Source organism: Carcharodon carcharias, chromosome 16 (assembly GCF_017639515.1).
Source record: "Carcharodon carcharias isolate sCarCar2 chromosome 16, sCarCar2.pri, whole genome shotgun sequence".
NCBI classification, from domain to species: Eukaryota; Metazoa; Chordata; class Chondrichthyes; order Lamniformes; family Lamnidae; genus Carcharodon; species Carcharodon carcharias.
Genome location: NC_054482.1, coordinates 75324294 through 75346508, shown reverse-complemented (window position 1 = coordinate 75346508; position 22215 = coordinate 75324294). Strand labels below are relative to the sequence as shown.

The 22215-nt window shown below is 41.3% G+C and overlaps 1 protein-coding gene across 1 annotated transcript in view; it reads right to left on the bottom strand.

The window, feature by feature from the left end:
• gpx7 (glutathione peroxidase 7) overlaps positions 1-21552 on the bottom strand; it is a 33937-nt gene extending 12385 nt beyond the window's left edge. Inside the window, exons 1-2 of the mRNA XM_041208470.1 lie at positions 21283-21552; positions 6981-7242 (exon numbers count right to left, since the gene is read on the bottom strand). Of these exons, the coding sequence (XP_041064404.1) occupies positions 6981-7242; positions 21283-21492 (472 nt within the window). The 5' untranslated portion in view covers positions 21493-21552. The remainder of the gene's footprint in view (positions 1-6980; positions 7243-21282) is intronic.
• Positions 21553-22215: the final 663 nt, after the last annotated feature.

Sequence of the window (22215 nt, the reverse complement as noted above, 5' to 3'; positions counted from 1 at the left end):
ATTGGGATAAATCAGGCACAGCCCCTAATTCAGGTCAGCTGTAAAACCAAGGACAAAGTTTAAAGGAACCAAAATCAGTGTGGGTGTTGGTGTAACTCTTTCGAGTACAAACCCATTTCCATCTGTTTCAGATGAAGTTACATTGTTTCATGGTTTTTGCCATTGTGAGATTTGAACTCTTGATAATCTTTTAAATCTTTCGAGTACAAACCCATTTCCATCTGTTTCAGATGAAGGTACATTGTTTCATAGTTTGCCATTGTGAGATTTGAACTCTTGATACTCTTTTGAGTAAACCTGTTTCCATCTGTTTCAGATGAAGTTACATTGTTTCATAGTTTGTCATTGTGAGATTTGAACTCTTGATCTTGGGGTTACAAACCCAGTACCATAACCACTTGGCTTTTGAACTCTTGATACTCTTTTGAGTAAACCTGTTTCCATCTGTTTCAGATGAAGTTACATTGTTTCATAGTTTGCCATTGTGAGATTTGAACTCTTGATCTTGGGGTTACAAACCCAGTACCATGACCACTTGGCTATTTAGGCCAAGCTATAAACATGTTTCCATCTGTTCCTATTCAGATGAAGTTACATTGTTTCATAGTTTGCCATTGTGAGGTTTGAACTCTTGATCTTGGGGTTATAAACCCAATACCATAACCACTTGGCTATTAAGGCCAAGCTTAAATAGGACCTATTAAATGCTAACACTAATGACTGCAAGTGCTGCCTGAAGCAAGGTAACTCTTTTGAGTACAAACCCATTTCCATCTGTTTCAGATGAAGTTACACTGTTTCATAGTTTGCCATTGTGAGATTTGAACTCTTGATACTCTTTTGAGTAAACCTGTTTCCATCTGTTTCAGATGAAGTTACATTGTTTCATAGTTTGCCATTGTGAGATTTGAACTCTTGAGCTTGGGGTTACAAACCCAGTACCATAACCACTTGGCTATTTAGGCCAAGCTTAAGTGGTAACACTGTAACTCTTTTGAGTACAAACCTGTTTCCATCTGTTTCAGATGAAGTTATATTGTTTCATAGTTTGCCATTGTGAGATTTGAACTCTTGATCTTGGGGTTACAAACCCAGTACCATAACCACTTGGCTATTTAAGCCAAGCCCATAATTAACGTATCTTTGTAACTCTTTCGAGTACAAACACGTTTCCATCTGTTTCAGATGAAGTTACATTGTTTCATAGTTTGCCATTGTGAGATTTGAACTCTTGAGCTTAGGGTTACAAACCCAGTACCATAACCACTTGGCTATTTAGGCCAAGCGCAAAATCAGTGTGGGTGTTGGTGTAACTCTTTCGAGTACAAACCCATTTCCATCTGTTTCAGATGAAGGTACATTGTTTTGCCATTGTGAGATTTGAACTCTTGATCTTGGGGTTACAAACCCAGTACCATAACCACTTGGCTATTTAGGCCAAGCATTGAAGCAAGGTAGGAAAACAAACCTCAAAGTCCCGAGCAAAGTGTAGCCCACTAGGTGCAGTTCACTTATGTACAGTTGTAAAATACGTTGGTATGATCCCGGATGACCCAGTGTCGAGGGGATGATTCCGGCGAGTAGGGCTTATAATGAACGATAAAGTATTCAACCTTTACCTCTCGGAGGCTGAGCGTCAACTCACACAAACTTCCTCCTACCTCTCCCTGGACCATGAACCCACCACTGAACATCAAGCCATTGTTTCCAGGACTGTCACTGACCTCATCTCCTCTGGAGATCTTCCTTCCACAGCTTCCAACCTGACAGTCGCCCAACCTCAGACGGCCCGCTTCTACCTCCTACCCAAAACCCACAAACAGGACTGTCCCGGCAGACCGATCGTGTCAGCCTGTTCCTGCCCCACGGAACTCATTCTTGTTATCTTGACTCCCTTCTCTCTCCCCTTGTCCAGTCCCTTCCCACCTACGTCCGTGATTCCTCTGACACCTTATGTCACATCAACAATTTCCAGTTCCCTGGCCCCACCCGCCTTCTCTTCACCATGGACGTCCAATCCCTCTACACCTCCATCCCCCACCAGGATGGTCTGAGGGCTCTCAGCTTCTTCCTCGAACAGAGGCCCGAACAATCGCCATTCACCACTACTCTCCTCCGTCTGGCTGAACTTGTTCTCACACTGAACAATTTCTCCTTTAACTCCTCACAGTTCCTCCAAATAACAGGTGTGGCAATGGGTACCTGCATGGGCCCCAGCTATGTCTGTCTCTTTATGCGGTAAGTGGAACATTCCTTGTTCCAGTCCTACTCCGGCCCCCTCCCACAACTCTTTCTCCGGTACATCGATGATTACTTCGGTGCTGCTTCATGCTTTCGTTGGGACCTGGAAAAATTTATTAATTTTGCTTCCAATCTCCACCCCTCCATCATTTTCACATGGTCCATCTCTGACACTTCCCTTCCTTCCTTGACCTCTCTGTCTCAATTTCTAGTGATAGACTGTCCACCAATATCCATTACAAGCCTACCGACTCCCATAGCTACCTCGATTACAGCTCCTCACACCCCCGCTTCCTGTAAGGACTCCATCCCATTCTCTCAGTTCCTTCGCCTCCGTCACATCTGTTCTGATGATGCTAACTTCAAAAACAGTTCCTCTGCCATGTCCTTCTTCTTCCTTAACTGAGGTTTTCCACCCATGGTCGTTGACAGGGCCCTCAACCGTGTCCGGCCCATCTCCCGCGCATCCGCCCTCATGCCTTCTCCTCCCATAAACATGATAGGGTCCCCCTTGTCCTCACTTATCACCCCACCAGCCTCCGCATTCAAAGGATCATCCTCCGCCATTTCCGCCAACTTCAGCATGATGCCACCACCAAACATATCTTCTCTTCACCCCCCCGAGCAGCATTCTGTAGGGATCATTCCCTCCGGATCACCCTGGTCCACTCCTCCATCACCCCCTACTCCTCAGCCCCCACCTACGGCACCTCCCCATGCCCACGCAAAAGATGCAACACCTGCCCCTTCACTTCCTCTCTCCTCTCCGTCCAAGGGCCCACACACTCCTTTCAAGTGAAGCAGCATTTCACTTGCATTTCCCCCAACTTAGTCTACTGCATTCATTGCTCCCAATGTGGTCTCCTCTACATTGGAGAGACCAAATGCAGACTAGGCGAACGCTTTGCAGAACATCTTCGGTCTGTCCGCAAGAATGACCCAGACCTCCCTGTCGCTTGCCATTTTAACACTCCACCCTGCTCTCTTGCCCACATGTCTGTCCTTGGCTTGCTGCATTGTTCCAGTGAAGCTCAACGCAAACTGGAGGAACAGCACCTCATCTTCCGACTAGGCACTTTACAGCCTTCTGGACTGAATATTGAATTCAACAACTTTAGATCTTGAACTCCCTCCTCCATCCCCACCCCCTTTCCATTTCTTCCCCCTCCCTTTTGTTTTTTCCAATAATTTATATAGATTTTTCTTTTCCCACCTATTTCCATTATTTTTAAATCTATACCTTTTATGCCCTTTTAGTCTTATTTCACCCCATCCCCCACTAGAGCTGTACCTTGCGTGTCCTGCCATCCATTCTTAATTAGCACATTCTTTTAGATATCACCACCTTCAACACCTCTTTGTTCTTTTGTCTGTGACATCTTTTGATTATCTGCTCCTATCACTGCTTGCTTGTCCCTACAACCACCCCACCCCCACTTCTCTCCCCCCACCCCCCACCTTAAACCAGCTTATATCTTACCCCTCTCCTATTTTTACTCGGTTCTGTTGAAGGGTCATGAGGACTCGAAACGTCAACTTTGTTCTTCTCCGCCGATGCTGCCAGACCTGCTGAGTTTTTCCAGGTAATTCTGTTTTTGTTTTGATAAAGTATTCAAATTAGGTTCCCAACATGCGGCGGCCAGCAACATAGCCCGCCATTAACAAGCAGAGTGGACGATTGCAAACTGGTTTCATGACAGCCTAAAACCAATTTTTGGCCTTCTCGCTATATTGTCCACTCATGCTGCCAAACATGCTTGCCAATAATGGGAGTTGAAAATTCCGCCCAACTTTTATTCATTCAAATGCAAATTAGATCAATTTATTTCAGAAAATAATATTTCAGCGTGCAGTATAAGAGGAATTTGAGATGTGATATATGTTGATAGCATGCTTGGGAGGGAACAGGTGACTTTGGATCTATAGTTCCTAAAGCTTTTCACCAGTGGGGATGTGGTGACATTGTATCTGTTGCAGACTAATTGATTGAGATTGGTTGCTATGATTATTTGTCAACTCCATTATTGCCGTGTCATATGACTACCAGAATAGTAGAAAGTGAACTAGATAAACCTTGTTTTTCTTGTCCAGCAATTCCAATGTTCCCATGTTCCACTGTTCGGTCCACCACCATTATGTTTTACACAAGACCAGTTTTAATTCCTTTAATTTTCTTTGATTTTTCCTGAGACATGGACAACACTGATAAGCCAATGCATATTTTCCTATTTCTGGTGGCCAAGGGCATCAAGTCACAGACGTCCTTTTATCCCAAGCTCTGTCAATTTCTACCTCCACTTAAATTTCATCCGGTTCAAGAAATTGATCTTAGGATCTGTATAATGACTTTTTTGTTTCTTTACTTAATGTTTTAGAAACTTTAAAAGAAAATTTCCCTTAGAAATGTTTATCTTTCCTGGGGAGCACAGAAATTTAATTAACTGACAAACGCTTCTACATAAGAACAAACTAGAATAGATCAGTAAAGTTTCCAAATGATGTATGGGGTTATTCCCCTGAGAATAGAAGACTTTAAACACATTCATCAGGAATTTGCTTGGCTTTTGGAATCCCTCTAGATTAACAGCTCCACTGAGATGATGGTCACCTTGAGCTTATAAGTATCTTAGCTGCATTAAAGACTCAAGGAGTTGGGTGTCTACACCTTAAAGAGCAGCTTTAGTGGTAATTCGCTTCAAGTTTAAAACAGATGATGAAAGGTTTAGATTGTGTTCAAGTAGACAATTGTTTCACCTGAATAGACTAGGGAGGATTAGGAGTCACAAATTCAAGTTGTGCAAAAACAAAACTAGTTTAGATGTTAGGAGAGTCTTCCTTTCCCACAGAATGTTGGGCTTGTGGAGCAAGAGACCAGCTTGTGTAGTCATGCTGTTTTATTGATTTCCTTCAAGCGCATTCCAAGTCTTTGTTAAATTAGCTGAACTCAATGGAGGTGATAGTTGGGGCATTACAATTGCTAGGCAAGAGAGGGGGAAAATTAGCTAAGGCTCCTGATCCTGATTGCTAATATGTGCTGCACTGCTGTGTTACACAGTTTGCCAGTTTCTGGAGAACATGAATTCACAAGCAGTGATATTGGAAAATGGTATTTAACAAGCAGCATTTTCCTGGTGTATTTTACTGCCCAATTTCAAGGAGTGTTGTACATATGGCCAGTTTAAAATTCTAACCCTGCTTCTCATCAGGTCTATAAATACTACAAACTGTAAAGTTAGTTTTTTTTTGTAAAAACACATCAGCCTTTGATAGTATCACATTCTCTGTTTTTTGTTCTCTATCTGGGAGCTTTAGGGTAGACTCCCATTTACTGGCTGTAGTATTTAGCAATAAGCCCAGCATGTTAACATTTATATTTAAATGGTTCTCACTGCAGCTCCCCCTCCCATTCTCAATCCCTTCACAGTTCCAATCAATTGCAACACAAACTTCAACAACAGTATCTATTTTTCTGAGGTACTCAGCAATTTTCAGGTTTAAGTAATGGGGGGATTTTCCCAGTTTAGTGCTTCATCCATTGGATGTTCATATTATAAATAAGGGCAAGAACTGTACACAATTTTTTCACCAATAATTTAAACGTGCATCCAAATCTCCAACACGTACATCCAGTGAGCAAGTGTTCTCAGCTCTCAATCTGATTTCCTGACTCGTTTCTCTCATTCAGATTCCACTTAACTATTTTGGAGTGTCTATCATGTTTTCCCAATCAGATTGAGAAAGTCTAAATGCATTAACCAGCATTTTCCACCTTTCCCAGTAAATTTTAAAAAAACAGCCAGATCTTTGCCTCCCTTTGTGTCAGTATTGGTTCAATTACATTTATTAATTGTTTCCCCTCTCTGTTCAATCATACAACAGGGCTCACCTATCTCCCCTTTCCAATTCTGATGGTCTCAACCCAAAATGGTAACATATCTTTTCCCCTTTCTGATGCTGACAAACCTGCCGTATATTTGTAATATTTTTGTTTTAATTTATTGTCTCTTTTCATGTTTCGTGCATGCTCAGTGCACCACAGAGCTAGAAATTTAAACCAGCTGCATGACACATTATTAAAACACATTGCTACAAGGAGCCAGGATTGTGTCCAGTTGCTGAATTAAAATTTTACAACCCAGACTTTCAAGTTTTGGGATGGAGAGCAGCCATCTTACATGAAGTCCTAGAGCATAGAAATGTGCTCTCTGCATAAGAATTATGACAATTACATGCAAGATAATACTTCTGTTGTACTGCCTTACATGGCTACTTAGCTCACCAGTCTTGACTCACAAGTGTAAAATGACAACTTGAGCAAGGTACCAGAGGTCACCTGATGCCTGTGGAAAGGTTGGATTGGGGGACGGCAGTAGGGAGTGGATAAAATTGGCAAAGGAAAGCCTGGGAAAATGCTGTTCCTGCTTTGGACAGGAACCAACATCCTAAATATTCAAAACTCCATTTCAGGAAAAAATGTTTAAAACTGCCCACAAAGTAAAATACATTATCAACATGCATAGAGATTTACCTGAATCCTGATAAAATGTTTGATTGTCTGGAACAATAGATAATTGGGAAACTAGCAGAATGTTACTGGAAATTCACATGTGACTTCTGATAACCTCTTCTCACGGGGAAACTACTGCACTTCTTGAGTAATGCAGATAGATTTTATTGATAATTGGTTTCACATTTCAAGTTAATAGTCACTCCTAACTTCTAATGAATCTCATTCTTACCTGTTAAATATTTGAAAGCTGCATTCGTACCAGGGCCTTTGACATTGATCTTACTGAACATTGGAAAGGACACTCCATAGGTCCTTCGCACAAACTTTTCAATCTCTTGGTCAGACCCTGGCTCTTGATTCCCAAACTGGTTACAGGGGAATCCAAGGACATTAAAATGCATTGGGCCCAGTTCCCGCTGTAATTGCTGCAGGTCTTTGTAGTGATTTTCTGTGAAGCCACACTCACTGGCAACATTAACAACTAATGAGACCTAAAAAATTAGAACAAAAAGACACAAAATGACTGCAATTTAGGATTAAAAACAAAAGTAGTGACATAGCAATGATATATGTACAGCACGGTTCCTAAACGTAAACAAAATCCCAAAGAATTAATACATTGCAAAAGTGTCCAAACAGGTTGCCCACATGGCATCGAACCTCAGAGATAATTTTGGGATCCCTTCTCTACAATTTTGAAACAATGATACTGAGAATTGGCTTAATTGCAGTTTTGAAAGAGATCTAGGAAATCAGTGATCTAAAGGATCACAGGGTGGATTGCAGTAAAGTCTGGTGTAAATGACTGCACTTACCTTACAGTAATGACAAAACTCAACCTCTATGCAGAGCTCAGCAAGATAAATGGGACAGAATTGCTATCTTCAAAGGCGCCTAGATCAATCTACCAAAGAGATTTTTTTTACTGGTACCAGGGCCTTTGACATTGATCTTACTGAACATTGGAAAGGACACTCCATAGGTCCTTCGCACAAACTTTTCAATCTCTTGGTCAGACCCTGGCTCTTGATTCCCAAACTGGTTACAGGGGAATCCAAGGACATTAAAATGCATTGGGCCCAGTTCCCGCTGTAATTGCTGCAGGTCTTTGTAGTGATTTTCTGTGAAGCCATTAACATTAACAACTAATGAGACCTAAAAAGACAGTAAAATTGCATCAGACATACCAAACTTATGGAAATATCAGGCAGGGAATGACTATCTGGTAAAGCAAGTCTGTCCCACACTCTGGTGATGCATAAAACATCAAGATTTGATGCCCCCTACCAACTAGCAGCCCTGCAATCTCCAGGGAGAAGCACAAAACCCACAAAAACCTAAGGGGTGGAATCTTACGCCAGCGGGGTTTTATGGTCCTGCTGAAATCAATGGACTTTTGAATGGTTCGCTGCATCTTACAGCCCCACCCCCACCACGACAGGGCTATAAAATTCCACTCAAGGTTAATTTTGGGGGAAGAAAATGGAAATACCTCTCTGGCCACCTTACAGGATCAAAACTAATCCAAAAGACCACATTAACCATGCTTATATTACCTGGTATATTATAGTTACAAAATGCTACTGCCAAACATAAGTTTGGGTGCATGAGGAGTCTACCACAAACTGAATATTAGCTTCAGTAAATTGAATGCTTTTGAAGTTTTTTATGATATCCAAATTTTCATAAAATGATAAATCATTATTGAGAAGAGGATGGGGTAGCAGTTTAGTTGTCAACACTTTCAATTAAACATTCCTCAGACTCAATTTTAAATAAACTAACAAAAGGGTAACATGTCAAGATATTATGGTATTCATTGTGGATTTGTTGTCAAACTTGATACTGATTATTGCAAGATATTTGTTTTACAAAAACTTACTTTTCATCCACATAATCTTTCAAAGTATAGTATTTAATACATCCATGCCAATCGCTGTGTTTGAAACTATGATCAGGTTGTCTGTTGCTCTCACCATTGATATGTTTGCATGGTTTACAACAGGCCATTGTTTTCTCATTGCATTTCATCCTGATGACAATCTTTTGTCAAGCTGGATTCAGTGTTGAGAACTGACAAGAGCTTTTATAGATATAAAAACAAAAAAACTGTGGATGCTGGAAATCCAAAACAAAAACAGAATTACCTGGAAAAACTCAGCAGGTCTAGCAGCATCGGCAGAGAAGAAAAGAGTTGACGTTTCGAGTCCTCATGACCCTTCGACAGAACTTGAGTTCGAGTCCGAACTCAAGTTCTGTCGAAGAGTCATGAGGACTCGAAATGTCAACTCTTTTCTTCTCTGCCGATGCTGCCAGACCTGCTGAGTTTTTCCAGGTAATTCTGTTTTTGTTTAAGAGCTTTTATAGGCCTATTCTGCAGACAACGATCTCAACGTAACAGTTAAGTGTTGCACCATTGGGTGGAAGCACAGTTACTATGCTATGCCTTAATTAAGGCATCTGCCTGGTTATAGGGATGTGATTGAAAAGAGTTTTGCTGTTACCTTATGTATTGTTACCAAAGGTCACATTTTTGAGAATTGCAGATGGATCAATAATGACAAACAAATAGAAGTCAGGTATGAAAGTGGCATAGTAAACTGCTCGGATTCTTTAATAGCTAACCAATAATGTATAGCATCATAATTTTAATTCAGAAGCCAAACAAAAATAAAAATTCCTATATGCTTGAATAAAACCATGGCAACTGATAGAAGTATTCCTGCTTTCAGCCAAATCTGGTATTATGTGTCAGCTTTAAATGAAAAAAATTCTTTCCCTTTTCCTCTTAGCACTGTTTCCAAGGCAACAATTCATTGAGGGGAAAAAGCAACAGGCTCCTCTGTCATTAAGCTGACCTTGGGAGGGCAGAGATGTGTTAAAAGTGGACTGATTAAAGATGTATTATCTGGATAATGCCATTACTGGATTAGCAGATGTTCTGAAAATGATTAAATAAAGAGACTCAATGGCTGGAATTTCCAGCCCCCACTCCTTCCATGGTGGGGCTGTTGAGCCACTGAAATCTCCCTTCACATTGACGGAATCTGGCACGAGGGGCTGAAAAATTCCAGCCTATAGGGCTGAAAAATTCCGGTCTATAACGCTATATTGGAAAGTCATATGGATACAAGACTTTTGAAAGAAGGAAAACTTCTTTCTTTTGTAGTCTTATAAAGCAATTTGTAATAAAAATCAGACAAGGCAACAAAAGATCAAGTGCAAAACCCTTTTCCCACAGGAATGCTGATTATTCTTTATATTTTTTCCCTTTGTATTGACTCCCTATTACTCTAGTGTCACATGAGTGAAGTGCATTACAAAATCCTGCAAACAACTCTGCCCATTTACCTCCTCCCCCATCACCCGCATTCATACGAACAGGCAAACAAAATCCTGTGATCAGTACCTCACGTTTAAAAAACATGATATGTCATCCTTTGACATATAAAAATTCAATAGTTTTAAATGTTGTATGATTGATGAGGACAATGTTACAAAGTTAAGATTTCTTTAGAGAATTTTCTCTGCTGGAAAATGTTAATTAAAAGCTTGACCACATACCCTTTCTAATGTTTCAACTGTCGCTCTGCTTTCTCTTCAAATCCCAATTTCTTTTAAACAGTTATCCAATTGATCAATCGTGCCCTCTTGTGGAAATTCAATAATAAATGAAATAATACATTTTTCTTCGCAAGGACTTTAGATAGAAAGAAAGTGCATTTATATAACACCTTTCATGAACTCTGAACATCCCTCCAGTCTTGGACTCACCCACAAGAGGAAACATCCTTTCCACGTCCACCTTGTCAAGACCATTCAGGATCTATATACTTCAATCAAGTCACCCCTCACTCTTCTAAACTCCAGTGGAAACAAGCCCAGCCTGTCCAACCTATCCACAAAAGACAACCTGTTCAACATAGGTATTAATAGTAAAAGCAAAATACTGCGGATACTGGAAATCTGGAACAAAAACAGAAAATGCTGGAAAAACTCAGCAGGTCTAGCAGCATCTGTGCAGAGAGAAACAGAGTTAATGTTTTGAGTCCATAAGACCCTTCTTCAGAGCTCTGGAGGAGGGTCATACGGATTCAAAACGTTAACTCACAGCATTTTCTGTTTTTGTATCAATCTAGTAAACCTCCTCTGAACTGCCTCCAACGCATTTATATCCTTCCTTAAATAAGGAGATTAAAACTGTACATACTATTTGAGATGTGGTCTCATCAATGCCCTGTATAACTGAAGCATAACATCCTTACTTTTATGTTCAATTCCTCTCATAATAAAGGATATCATTCCATTAGCCTTCTTGATTACATGCTGTTCCTGCATACCAACTTTCTGTGACTCATGCATGAGAAGACCTAGATCCCTCTGCACCTCAGAATTCTGTGGTGGTTCTCTGTTTAAGTAATACTCTGCTTTTGTATTCTCCCTGCCAAAGTGAATGGCTTCACATTTTCCCACATTATACTCCATCTGCCAAATTTTTGGCCACTCACTCAACTTATTTATATTTATCTGCAAACTCCTTATGTCTTCAAAGGTTACAGGGAGAAAGTGGGAGAATGGGGTTGAGAAACTTATCAGATTAAATGGCGGAGCAGACTCGATGGGCCGAATGGCCTAATTTCTGCTCCTATGTCTTATGGTCTTATGGTCTTCTTCACAACATATTTTCCTGCCTATATTTGTGTTGTCTGCAAATTTAGCTACCATGTCTTCGTTCCCTATTAATTGTAAAAAGTTGAGGCCCCAGCACAGACCCCTATGGGGCTCCACCAGTCACATCCTGCCAATCAGAAAAAGACCAATTTATGTATACTCTCTGTCTTCTGCCAGCCTCCCAATCCTATATCTAGGCTAAAATGTTACCTCCTAAACCATGAGCTTTTACTTTTCATAAAAACCTCTGATGTGGCAAATGCCTTATGGAAATCCAAGTACAGTATGTCTACAGGCTCACTTTACCCACAGCACATGTTACTTCTTCAAAGAACTCCAATAAATTAGTTAAACATGATTTCCTTTTCTATTTACATAAAACTATGCTGACTCTTCCCAATTACCTTGTGTTTTTCTAAGTTATAATCTCTTTAATGATCAACTCTAACACCTTCCCACAACAGACATCAAGCTAATTGGCCTATAATTTCCTGCCTCCCTCCCTTCTTGAGTAGAGGGGTTATTTATGCTACTTTCCAGTCTGATGGAACCTTTCCAGAATCTAGGGAATTTTGGAAAATTAACACCAATGCATCCACTACCTTACTAGCCACCTCTTTTAAGATCCTAGGATGAAGTCCATCAGGAACCGGATAATAGTCAGCCCATGGCTCCTTCAGTTTGCTCAGTGCCACTTCCCTAGTGATTGGTTTCACCAAGTTCCCCTCCCCCTTTCACCTCTTAATTTCCAGCTATTACTGGAATTTTTTTAATATCCTTTATTGTGGAGCATATTTGTTCATTTCATCTACCATTTCCTTTACTATCAACTCCCCAATCTCACTCTCTAAAGGATAAACACTCACTTTACCTACTCTTTTCCTTTTTAAATACCTGTAGAAACTCTTGCTATCCATTTTTACATTTCTAGCTAGCTTCTTCTCATGCTCTAATTTCTTTCTCCTGATTAATCTTTTAGTTATTGTCTGCCGCTCTTTATATTCTAATCAATCTTCTTCAGTTAACCAGGGATGTTAGGTCCTCCCTTTAGAATTTTTCTTTTTAGCAGGAATATACTTATTCTGAGTATTCTGAAAAATCTCCTTAAATGTCTGCCACTATTTCTCTATTGATCTATCCCCCAGCCTAGAATCCCAGTTCATTAAGCTAGCCTCAACTTTCATGCCCACTTAATTGCCCTTATATAATTTTAAATTACTAGTCTTAGACCCATTTTTCTCCCTTTCAAACTGGATGTAAGATTCATATTGTGGTCGCTGCTACCTTTACCCTGAGGTCATTAATTAATCCTGTCACATTGCACAATACCAAGTCTAATGTAACCTGCTCTCTGGTTGGTTCCAGAACATGCTGGTCTAAGAAACTAGCTTGAAAGCATTCTATGGATTCCTCATCCAGATTACCACTACTGCCAATCTGACTTTCCCAGTTTTTTCCAGTCACCCGTGATTATTGCTGTCCTTTTATCACAAGCACCCAATATTTCTTCTTGGATACTTTGTCCTACATTGTAGTTACTATTAGAGGCCTGTAGACCACTCCCACTACTGACTTCTTTCCCCTACTATTCCTCATCTCCATCCTGATCTCCTGAACTAGGGGCATCTCCAACTATTGCACAAATGCCATCCTTGAATAACAGTACTATGCCTCCACCTTTACCCAGCTTCCTATTCTTCTTGAAGGTCAGATAGCGCTCAATATTCAGAACCCAATCCTTGCCATCCTGCAGCCATGTCTCCCTAATGGCTATCAAATCAAACTGTGTACAGTTTTGGTCCCCTTACTTGGAGACGGTTCAGAGGAGGTTCACTAGGCTGATTCCAGAGATGCGGGGCTTGTCTTATGAGGAGACATTGAGCAGTTTAGGCCTATACTCGCTAGAGTTTAGAAGGATGAGAGGAGGTCTAATTGAGGTATATAAGATGCTAAAGGGGATAGACAAAGTAGGTGTGGAGTGGATGTTTCCCTTGTGGAACATTCTAGAAAGAGAGGCTATGGTTTAAGGCTAAGGAGTGGTAGATTTAAATCAGAGATGAGGAGGGATTACTTTTCTCAAAGAGTCGTGAATCTGTGGAATTCACTACCTCAGAGTGCAGTGGGTGCCAGGACACTGAATAAATTTAGGGAGGAGATAGGCAGATTTTTAATTAGTAACGGGTTGAAAGGTTATGGGGAGAGGGTGGGAAATTGAAGTTGAGGCCGAAATGAGATCAGCCATGATCGTATTGAATGGCGGGGCAGACTCGAGGAGCTGAATTGCCTACTCCTGCTCCTAGTTCTTACGTTCTTATTTACTTCAATGTGTACTATCAATTTGTTTACTTTGTTGTGAATGCGACAGGCATTCAGATATAGAGCCTCTAGTTTTGTCTTTTTGTTATCTTTGTGATATCTAGTCTTGATTTGCGGTGCATTCTTTGATTTTTTTTCTCTGTCCCTTCCTGCCATTCTCCGACCCTCATTTCCCATATTCCTGTTTTCTTCTCTTACCTTGTCTCCACTTTTTGATATACCAATTCTTTCCACATTTGATCCCTTGCCCCCACAATTTAGTCTAAAACCCTCTATACTTCCCTAGTTATGCTGTTTGCAAGAACACCGGTCACAGCACGGTTCAGGTGCAGACCGTCCCAGTGGTACAGCCCCCACTTTCCCCGGTACTGATGCCAGTGCCCAACAAACTGGAACCCAAATCTCCCACACCAGTCTTTGAGCCACATGTTCATCTTTTTAATTTTATGTACCTTATGCCAATTTGTATATGGCTCAGGTAATCCAGAGATTATAAACTTTGAGATTCTCCTTTTCAATTTAGTACCTAACTCCTCATACCCTCTCTGCAGAACCTCTTTCCTGGTTCTACCTATGTCATTGGTATCTACATGGACCACGACAACCAAATCCACTGCAAGTTCCTCTCCAGCCCTGTGCAGATGTCCCGAACCCTGATACCGGACAGACAACACAGCAGTCTGGACTCTCACTCTTTGTTGCAGAAAACAGCGTCAATCCTCCTCACTATACTATCCTCCACTACCATACCACATTCCTTCTTGCTCCCCCTGCTTGAATGGTCTCCTGTACCATGGTGTCATGGTCAATTTGCTCATCCACCCTACAGCTCTAGCTCTCATCCAAACAAGCTGAGAGAACCTCAAACCTTTTGGACAATTGCAGAGGCTCACGCTCCTGCAGTCCTGCCCTCTGGGTCCCTTTACCTTCCTCACTCGCAGTCACACCGTCCTGTCCCTGACCACTGACCAAATCAAAAGACCTTATCCTAAGTAGTGTGACTGCCTCCTGGCATAAAGCATCCAGGTAACTTTCCCCCTCCCTGATGTGTTGCAGAATCTGCAACTCAGGCTCTAGCTCGATGACTCGGAACTGAGGTTCCTCAAGCCGCAAACACTTACTGCAGACATGTTTGCCCTGGATCACAATGCTATCCAGAAGGTCCCACATGCTGCAGCCTTGACACATCATCTGTCCTGCCATTCCTTAATGTGTTTTAATTACTTAATTATATCATTCACTTACTTATGTTGCTTTTTTATATATTTTATTAACTCTATCACCATTGCAAACCTTAGGAACAGAATAGACCTTAACAACTCACCAGATACTCACCAAACAGTTAGCTCCTTTCCCTGTATTAGAGCAAGAAACAATTCCTAGAGGGTGAGAAGGATAGAAAAACGAAACGGACACCATTTTGTATAAATCATTATTTATTTAATCCTCTACTCTATATTTTTGGTTATAATTCCTACATTTCTATTGGCCTTTTTATAGTTTTAATCTACATGCACTCAGGCTTTCAGATAGTTATATATTTGAACTAGACTGCTCTCTTCACTGCAGTTTTCTGTGTTTTTTTCCAATAAGCATACACTCTCATTCCTCATTTTTAAAACCAAAATGCATTACTTCATATTTATCCACGTTAAATTCACTTTTCTGCCCATTCCATCAATCTGTAGCCTGCACAAAAGGCTATTAAATAAGGTTGAATTATTTGGGATTAGGTAGATGTTGGGTTGAAAAAGGTTGCATTCTCATAGGCAGAATGTAGTTATTAATGATACCAAATCTGCATGAGAATTGATCAGTAGTGGATTCCAATAGAAATTGGTGTTAGGGCTGCTGTTCTTCATTATCTTTACCAATAATCTGGATAAAAAAATCAGGGGAACTATCTGCAAGTTTGCAGGTGATACAAAGATATCTGCTAGTATGTCCTATATGTGAAAAATAGCTTGCAGGCAGAGCAAGGTATGATGGAAGAACAGACCTTTATCTAGCTTAATATAGATCAATGTAGCGTTATGCACCTAGGTAGGGACAATGCCAAACAGATGCACATCATTGAAGGATATGTGTTCAAAGCTGTTGATCAAGCGAAGGACCTGGATGTTACAGTGTATGAGTCACTGAAAGTGAGGCTTTTATAAACGCAAATAGATTTTTAGGATGCTTTGCCAGAATAATTAATTACAAAATAAGAAATATTGTACAAGGCCTTGATCCAGCCTCATCTAGAATACTGGGTCTTGTTTTGGCACCGTTATATTGGTAGATGATAGGCAGGCCTTAGAAAAGGTTTGGGGGGTGAGGATGGGGGCACAACATCAATACCTAGTTCAAAGACCAAGACTTCCCACAATAGGGTTAGGTAGCTATGACCATGCAATCTGGAAAACATAGGGCTGGATTTTGGCTACTGAGTCGGGTAGCTCGAATCAGGAAATTTCCTGACTTGGTTAAAAAGTATCCCGCAACGTGTGATTTGTACTCCGAGTTTGGGATGGGGGGGTGAGAGAGGGGTGGGGACAGGTGTGAGATAGAGTTGGGCCCGCCAAACTAGAAGCAGAACTTAGGCAGCCACAAGGGCAGGCAAGTGACAAGGCAGGCTGGATAGAAAGCAGGTCTCAGTTCTCTGGGACTTTTTTCCACTTGTTTTAGAAGTTGTTAGGTCTCTAGCTCTCAGCTCTCACCCACTCCCCATGGCCCTCATAACCTCCATGCTAAATCAATGCCAACTCATGCCCCTACCTACCTCCTATGGCCTCTCATACCATCCATGCAAACTCAATGCCAACTCATAACCCCACGATCCTCCCAACCGACGTCAACTCATGCCATCTCCTTAGACACTCACCCAGTATCCACCATAGACAGACCTCAGGAGCCATGTAGTAAATGAAATAACTAAACTTCTAATAATCTAATACACCTCTCACTCCTACACAGTTGATAGTGAAAACAACTCTCATTCATAAAGTCCATTCAAAGCTTTTAAATCAGACCTCACATTAAAGACAGCTAAGCCTTTAATAACCTCTTCAAGCTGTCAATCAAACTGTGAACTCAGAACCTCCTGCTAACAGAATTGTAGCTTTCGAAACTCAGCCAAACATTCATAATGACATATTGGAAAAATGTCAACAAGGAGGTCTATTGAAACTGCACTACCAGATGCCACTGCTTTTTCTAACCTATGGCTATCAATCAAACAGTCCAGCAGAGGGTTTTTTTTTAAACTCTCACCATCAGCTGCAGTCTGTTTTTATATGCTTTTAAAGATTGAGCCTTTTAAAAACTTCAGGTCATGACAGTTACACAGCTCTTATCCAACATTCAAGAGCATTTCTGTCTGTAACATCAATTCATGACTCCCACTTGCAACAGCCAAACTGGGGTCTGTTTGAACTCAGCACTGAGTTCAAATAGCCTTGCTGAGTTTGAGATTCTTGCTTTTCCTGATATATATTAATGATCTTGATCTTTGTGTGCAGGGGACAATTTCAAAGTTTGCGGATGATACGAAGCTTGGGATGTTGTGAACTACGAGGAGGATGGTGTGGAACTTCAAGAGGACATAGACAAGTTGGTGGAGTGGGCAGACAAGGTGGCAGCTGATGTTCAATGCAGAGAAGTGTGAGGTGATGCATTTTGATAGGAAGAACATGGACAGACAATATAAAATAAGGGGTGGAAATTTAAAGGGAGTGTAGGAGCAGAAAGACTTGGGTGTGTGTGTGCATAGATCATCGAAGGTGGTAGGACAGGTGGAGAGAGCAGTTAATAATGCATCCTGGGCTTTATTAATAGTGGCATAGAGTACAAGAGCAGTGAGGTTATTCTGAATTTACATAAAACCCTCATTAGACCTCAGCTGGAATGCTGTGTACAGTTCTGGACACCACAGATGGAAGGATGTGAACACATTGGAGAGAGTGCAGAAAAGGTTTACAAGAATGGTCCCAGGGATGAGAAACGTCAGTTATGAGGAAAGATTGGAGAAGTTGGGGCTGTTTTCCTTGGAGAGAAGAAGGTTGAGAGGAGACTTGATAGAATTTTTCAAAATCATGAGGGCGCTGGACAGGGTAGATAGGGAGAAGCTGTTCCCACTTGTAAAGGGATCAAGGACGAGAGGGCACAGATTTAAAGGGATTTGCAAAAGAAGCAAATGTGATGTGAGAAAAAACATTTTCACACAACGAGTGGTTCGGGTCTGGAATGTACTGCCTGGAAGTGTGGTGGAGGCAGGTTCAATTGAGGAAAAGGGGAAAAGGCAGGGCAATGGCACAAGGTCATAATGGTCATTTGGAGAACTGGTGCAGACACAATGGGCTGAAGGGCCTTCTTCTGTGCCGTTAAGATTCTGTGATTCTGTGACTTGGGTTTACCTCCTGTGTGAATCATACCCCGCCCCGCTTCCCCTACTGGCAAAAATTGTATCTGTCAGAAATGGAGGCGGGACTTCTGCCCACCATTTTTAAAGGTCCTTGGAGTCGAAAATCCAGCCCATAACTTTGGAGAGATTTTATTGAGGGTCACTTGGTTTTCCTAAATGGAATGGCAGGCTTAAGAGTAGAAAAAGTAACTGAGAAAAGGAAGGTTTGCTAAAATATAAAGGGAAAAAAGCACCCACATCTATTAAACTAGGCGACTAACACATGCTGAAATGCAGTGCAATACTGAAATGTCCTTATTTGCTTCATACAGAGCGCACAAGTTCTCCTCTAGAACCCACAATCATTTACTGAAGTACAGGGAAATCAGGTACAGGACTGTCAGAGCCATGGTTTATGGATGGATTCTCAAGTGTGCACAAGGATATTGTGGAAGTTTAATTAGTTAAAATGATGCTACTGAATAGTAGAAGACTGATAGGTTTATGGGATGATGGGGTTACTGGCAAAGCCAGCATTAATTGCCCATCCCCAATTATCCTTAAGAAGGTAGGGGGGAGCCGTCTTCTTGAACAACTCCAGTTTGTGTGGTGTAGGTACATACACAAAGCTGTTAGGTTGGGAATTTCAGGATTATGACCCAGTGACAGTGAAGGCATGGTGATATATTTCCAAGAGAGGGTGATGTGTGGCTTAGGGGTGATCTTGGAGGTGGTAGTATTTCCATACACTTGATGTTCTTGTTCTTCTGGGTGGTAGAGGTCACAGGTTTGGAAGGTGCTGTCAAAGGAGCCTTGGCAAATTGCTGCAGTGCATCTTGTAAATGGTAGATACTGCTGCCAGATTGCATCAATGGTGGAGGGAGTAAATGTTTATAAAGGAGTGGATGGGTGCCAATCAAGCAGGTCACATTGTCCAGAATGGTGTTGAGCTTCTCAAGTGTTGTTGGAACAGCACTTATCCAGGCAAGTTGTCAGTATTCCGCCACACTCCTGACCTGTGCCTTATAGATGGTAGAAAGGTTTTTGGGAGTCAGGAGGCGAGTTACCCATCACAGAATTCCCAGCCTATGATTTGCTCTTGTAACCACAGTAGTTTTGTGGCTAGTCCTGTTATGTTTCTGATCAATGGTGAGCCCTTGGATGTTGATGGTGGGGATTCAGCAATGGTAACTCAGTTGAATGACAGAAGGAGGTGGTTTGACTCTCTTGTTTGAGATTGTCATTTCCTGGCATTTGTATGGTACGAATGTTACTTGTCACTTCTCAATCCCAGCCTAGGTTTTTCTGCATGCCAGCATGGAGTGCTTCGTTATCTAGGGAGTTCTGAGTGGAACTGAACATTGCAATCATCAGGGTACGTCCCCACTTCTGACCTTATGATGGTGGGAAGATTTTTGATGAAGCAGCTGAAGATGGTTGGGTCTAGGAAACTACCCTGAGGAACTCTTGCAGTGATGTCCTTGGGCTGAGATGATTGGTCAACAACCACAACCATTGGTTTTTCCCTCCCTGGTTCAAAAACATTGATTGTAAGATGTCAACAACTGAGATCAGCACAGATGAGGCATCAAAACGTTATCTTTATGGGCTGGATTTCACACTCGCTGGCGGGTTTGAAGGTGGGGATATATAAAACCCAGTGGGTGGCCTACTTGCCGTCTATCTGCCCACTCTTGACCTGTTTGAAATTTTATGGGGGGTGGTGGCGGAGGCACCAAGCAGCCCACCCACCCACTTAAAGGCCTTCTGAGGCCTTTAAGTGTCCAATTAATGACAAGTTGAGAAGGCTGCTAAAAGCATATGGAAGTTTTGGCTTTATTACAAAAGCAAAGATGCTAAACAATTATAACTCACTGGTTTGACTTCAACTGAGTATTGTGTTCAATTCTGAGCAACACACTTTAGGAAGGGTGCCAAACAATGACCCCCTCTAATTTTTTTTGTTTGTTGTGCACTCTCTATGCAATTAAGTGCTTAGTACCTTTAAATTTTTTGTGCAAATGCGCGAGTGATATCTTAAAGAGGATAGCTTGTACACGGCAACCTCTGTGTTGCTGTGTGGCCAGAGGGAACATTGATGTCAAGGTGTTAGAGAGGCTGCAGAAGAGATTTACTAGAGTAGTGCCAGGGATGAGTGGTTTTAGTTATGTGCACAGATTGGAGAAACCTGGGTTGTTCTCCTTAGAACAGAGGTGTAGAGACTTAATAGAGGCATATAAAATCTTGAAGGATTTTAATTCAATAAGGAGAAACTATTTCTGGTGACAGAAGGGTTGGAAGCCAGAGGACACAGGTTTAAAGTGATTGGCAAAAGAAACAGAGGTGACAACGGAAACCTTTTGCACATCGAGTCCTTCTGATCTGGAGTGCACTGACTGAAAGTTTGGTGGAAGCAGATTCAATCACGACATTCAAAAAAGAATTGGATAAATAATAAGAGAATTAGATAAATATTATAAATATTTGAAGAGAAATTTTGACGGCTGAGCAGCGAAGCGGAACTAAATGGATTGCTGCATCAAAGAGTTGGTATAGGGTTGAAAGTTCTGTTGCAAGGTCACAGACCTGAAAGTTAACTCTGCTTCCTTCTACACAGTTGCCAGGCAGACCTGCTAAGAAATCCCAGTATTTCCTGTTTTTGTTTCAGAGCGTCTGCAGAACTGCTTTTGTGCAGTTTTTTTGTTTTTATCGCTTTTGTGTTTTGTTCGTTCACACATAGGCAACTAGTTTTGCAGGTAATGGTCCTAGCGTTTGAAATGGAACAGATTGCTTGGATGCACCAGTTAACTTAAATAACAGTGAATGAATATCTGACTCACTTACTTTGAATTGTGTTGGTTTTCATAGCTTTAAACCACATTGATAAACTCTACAGTAGTAAGTAAACGCGTTTAGAGAGAACAGTAAAACTGCTTTATTGATGTTGCCACGTATACAGTCGTGCTCAAAGGGGCCTCCATGATTCCCTCTGAGCTACAGATTGAAGGACAGCGAACTCGTTTTAATTAGGGTAGTGAATAGGTTGCATGCCTCAAATTCGCGTGTTGTGGTTAGTTTTGCAAAATCTTCATGCAGAGGTGAGTTTGCACAGCCCCATTACTGTGCCCGATTAGTAACAGAGTGGAGTTGTCAAACTTACCGATCCTCTGTATTTCTCTAGTGAAATTAGCTTCCCTCTAATGTTCACTCCCTTAAAGGAGTAAAAATCTTTGGTTTTCTCCTCGGACGGCAAGACGAGGAAGAACAGCACTATGATCGCCACGAGTAACATAGCTATGAATAGCAAAAGGAATCGGAGTTTGGGTAGAGTGACGATTCTGCTCGTCTGTTTGTCAGCAGATTCCTGCATTGCTTACTGGCTCTTGCACCGAGATACTTCCACATTCGTACCACCAGGTCAACAATGAGCGCCAGTCAGATTAGACAGTGCTGCAAAACAGTCGTAATAAACTCCAAAAAATGTATTTGCCGCCACTAAGAAACATTGTCTTTTCCAATTACTTGTTCTTGTTTAATCTCAGCCCCCGGATTTTAAGAGTCATCAATATCGGACAATTAAATCGAGTCGAATTTCCTGGATTGGGAATAAACCCCAGGTGATCACCCTTTTCCAGTCTTGAGGCACCTAGATATATTTGTTGAAGCGAAACTACTTGGGATAATGTTAACTTTTAATTTCAGTAGGTAAGAAAATCGAGAGAGGTGCATAATAGGCTTCCTCTAAAAGAATACAGACTGGGTTTTCCCAGTGCCATCAAACAAAACAAACAAGTACCCTCTTTTAGTGGGACACAACTACTAGAAAAAAAATCTTAAAGTAAGGAGACTTATACAATTAAATAATGTTAGGATCATATCTCTCAAGACTGAATTATATTTACAAACCGGAAGGACAGGGCATGATCTGGACATTTGGATGTTAACCTGGGATTTTTTTAAAAGGTCATAAATTCACCTTGGAACTGTCAGCAAGCAGGCCTCTTCCAAGAAATCACCTGAACTTTACAGTACTTGAGGAAGATCTGGTTGTTTGTTGTAAACTGCAATCACTTTGGTTGATGGAGAAAAAACT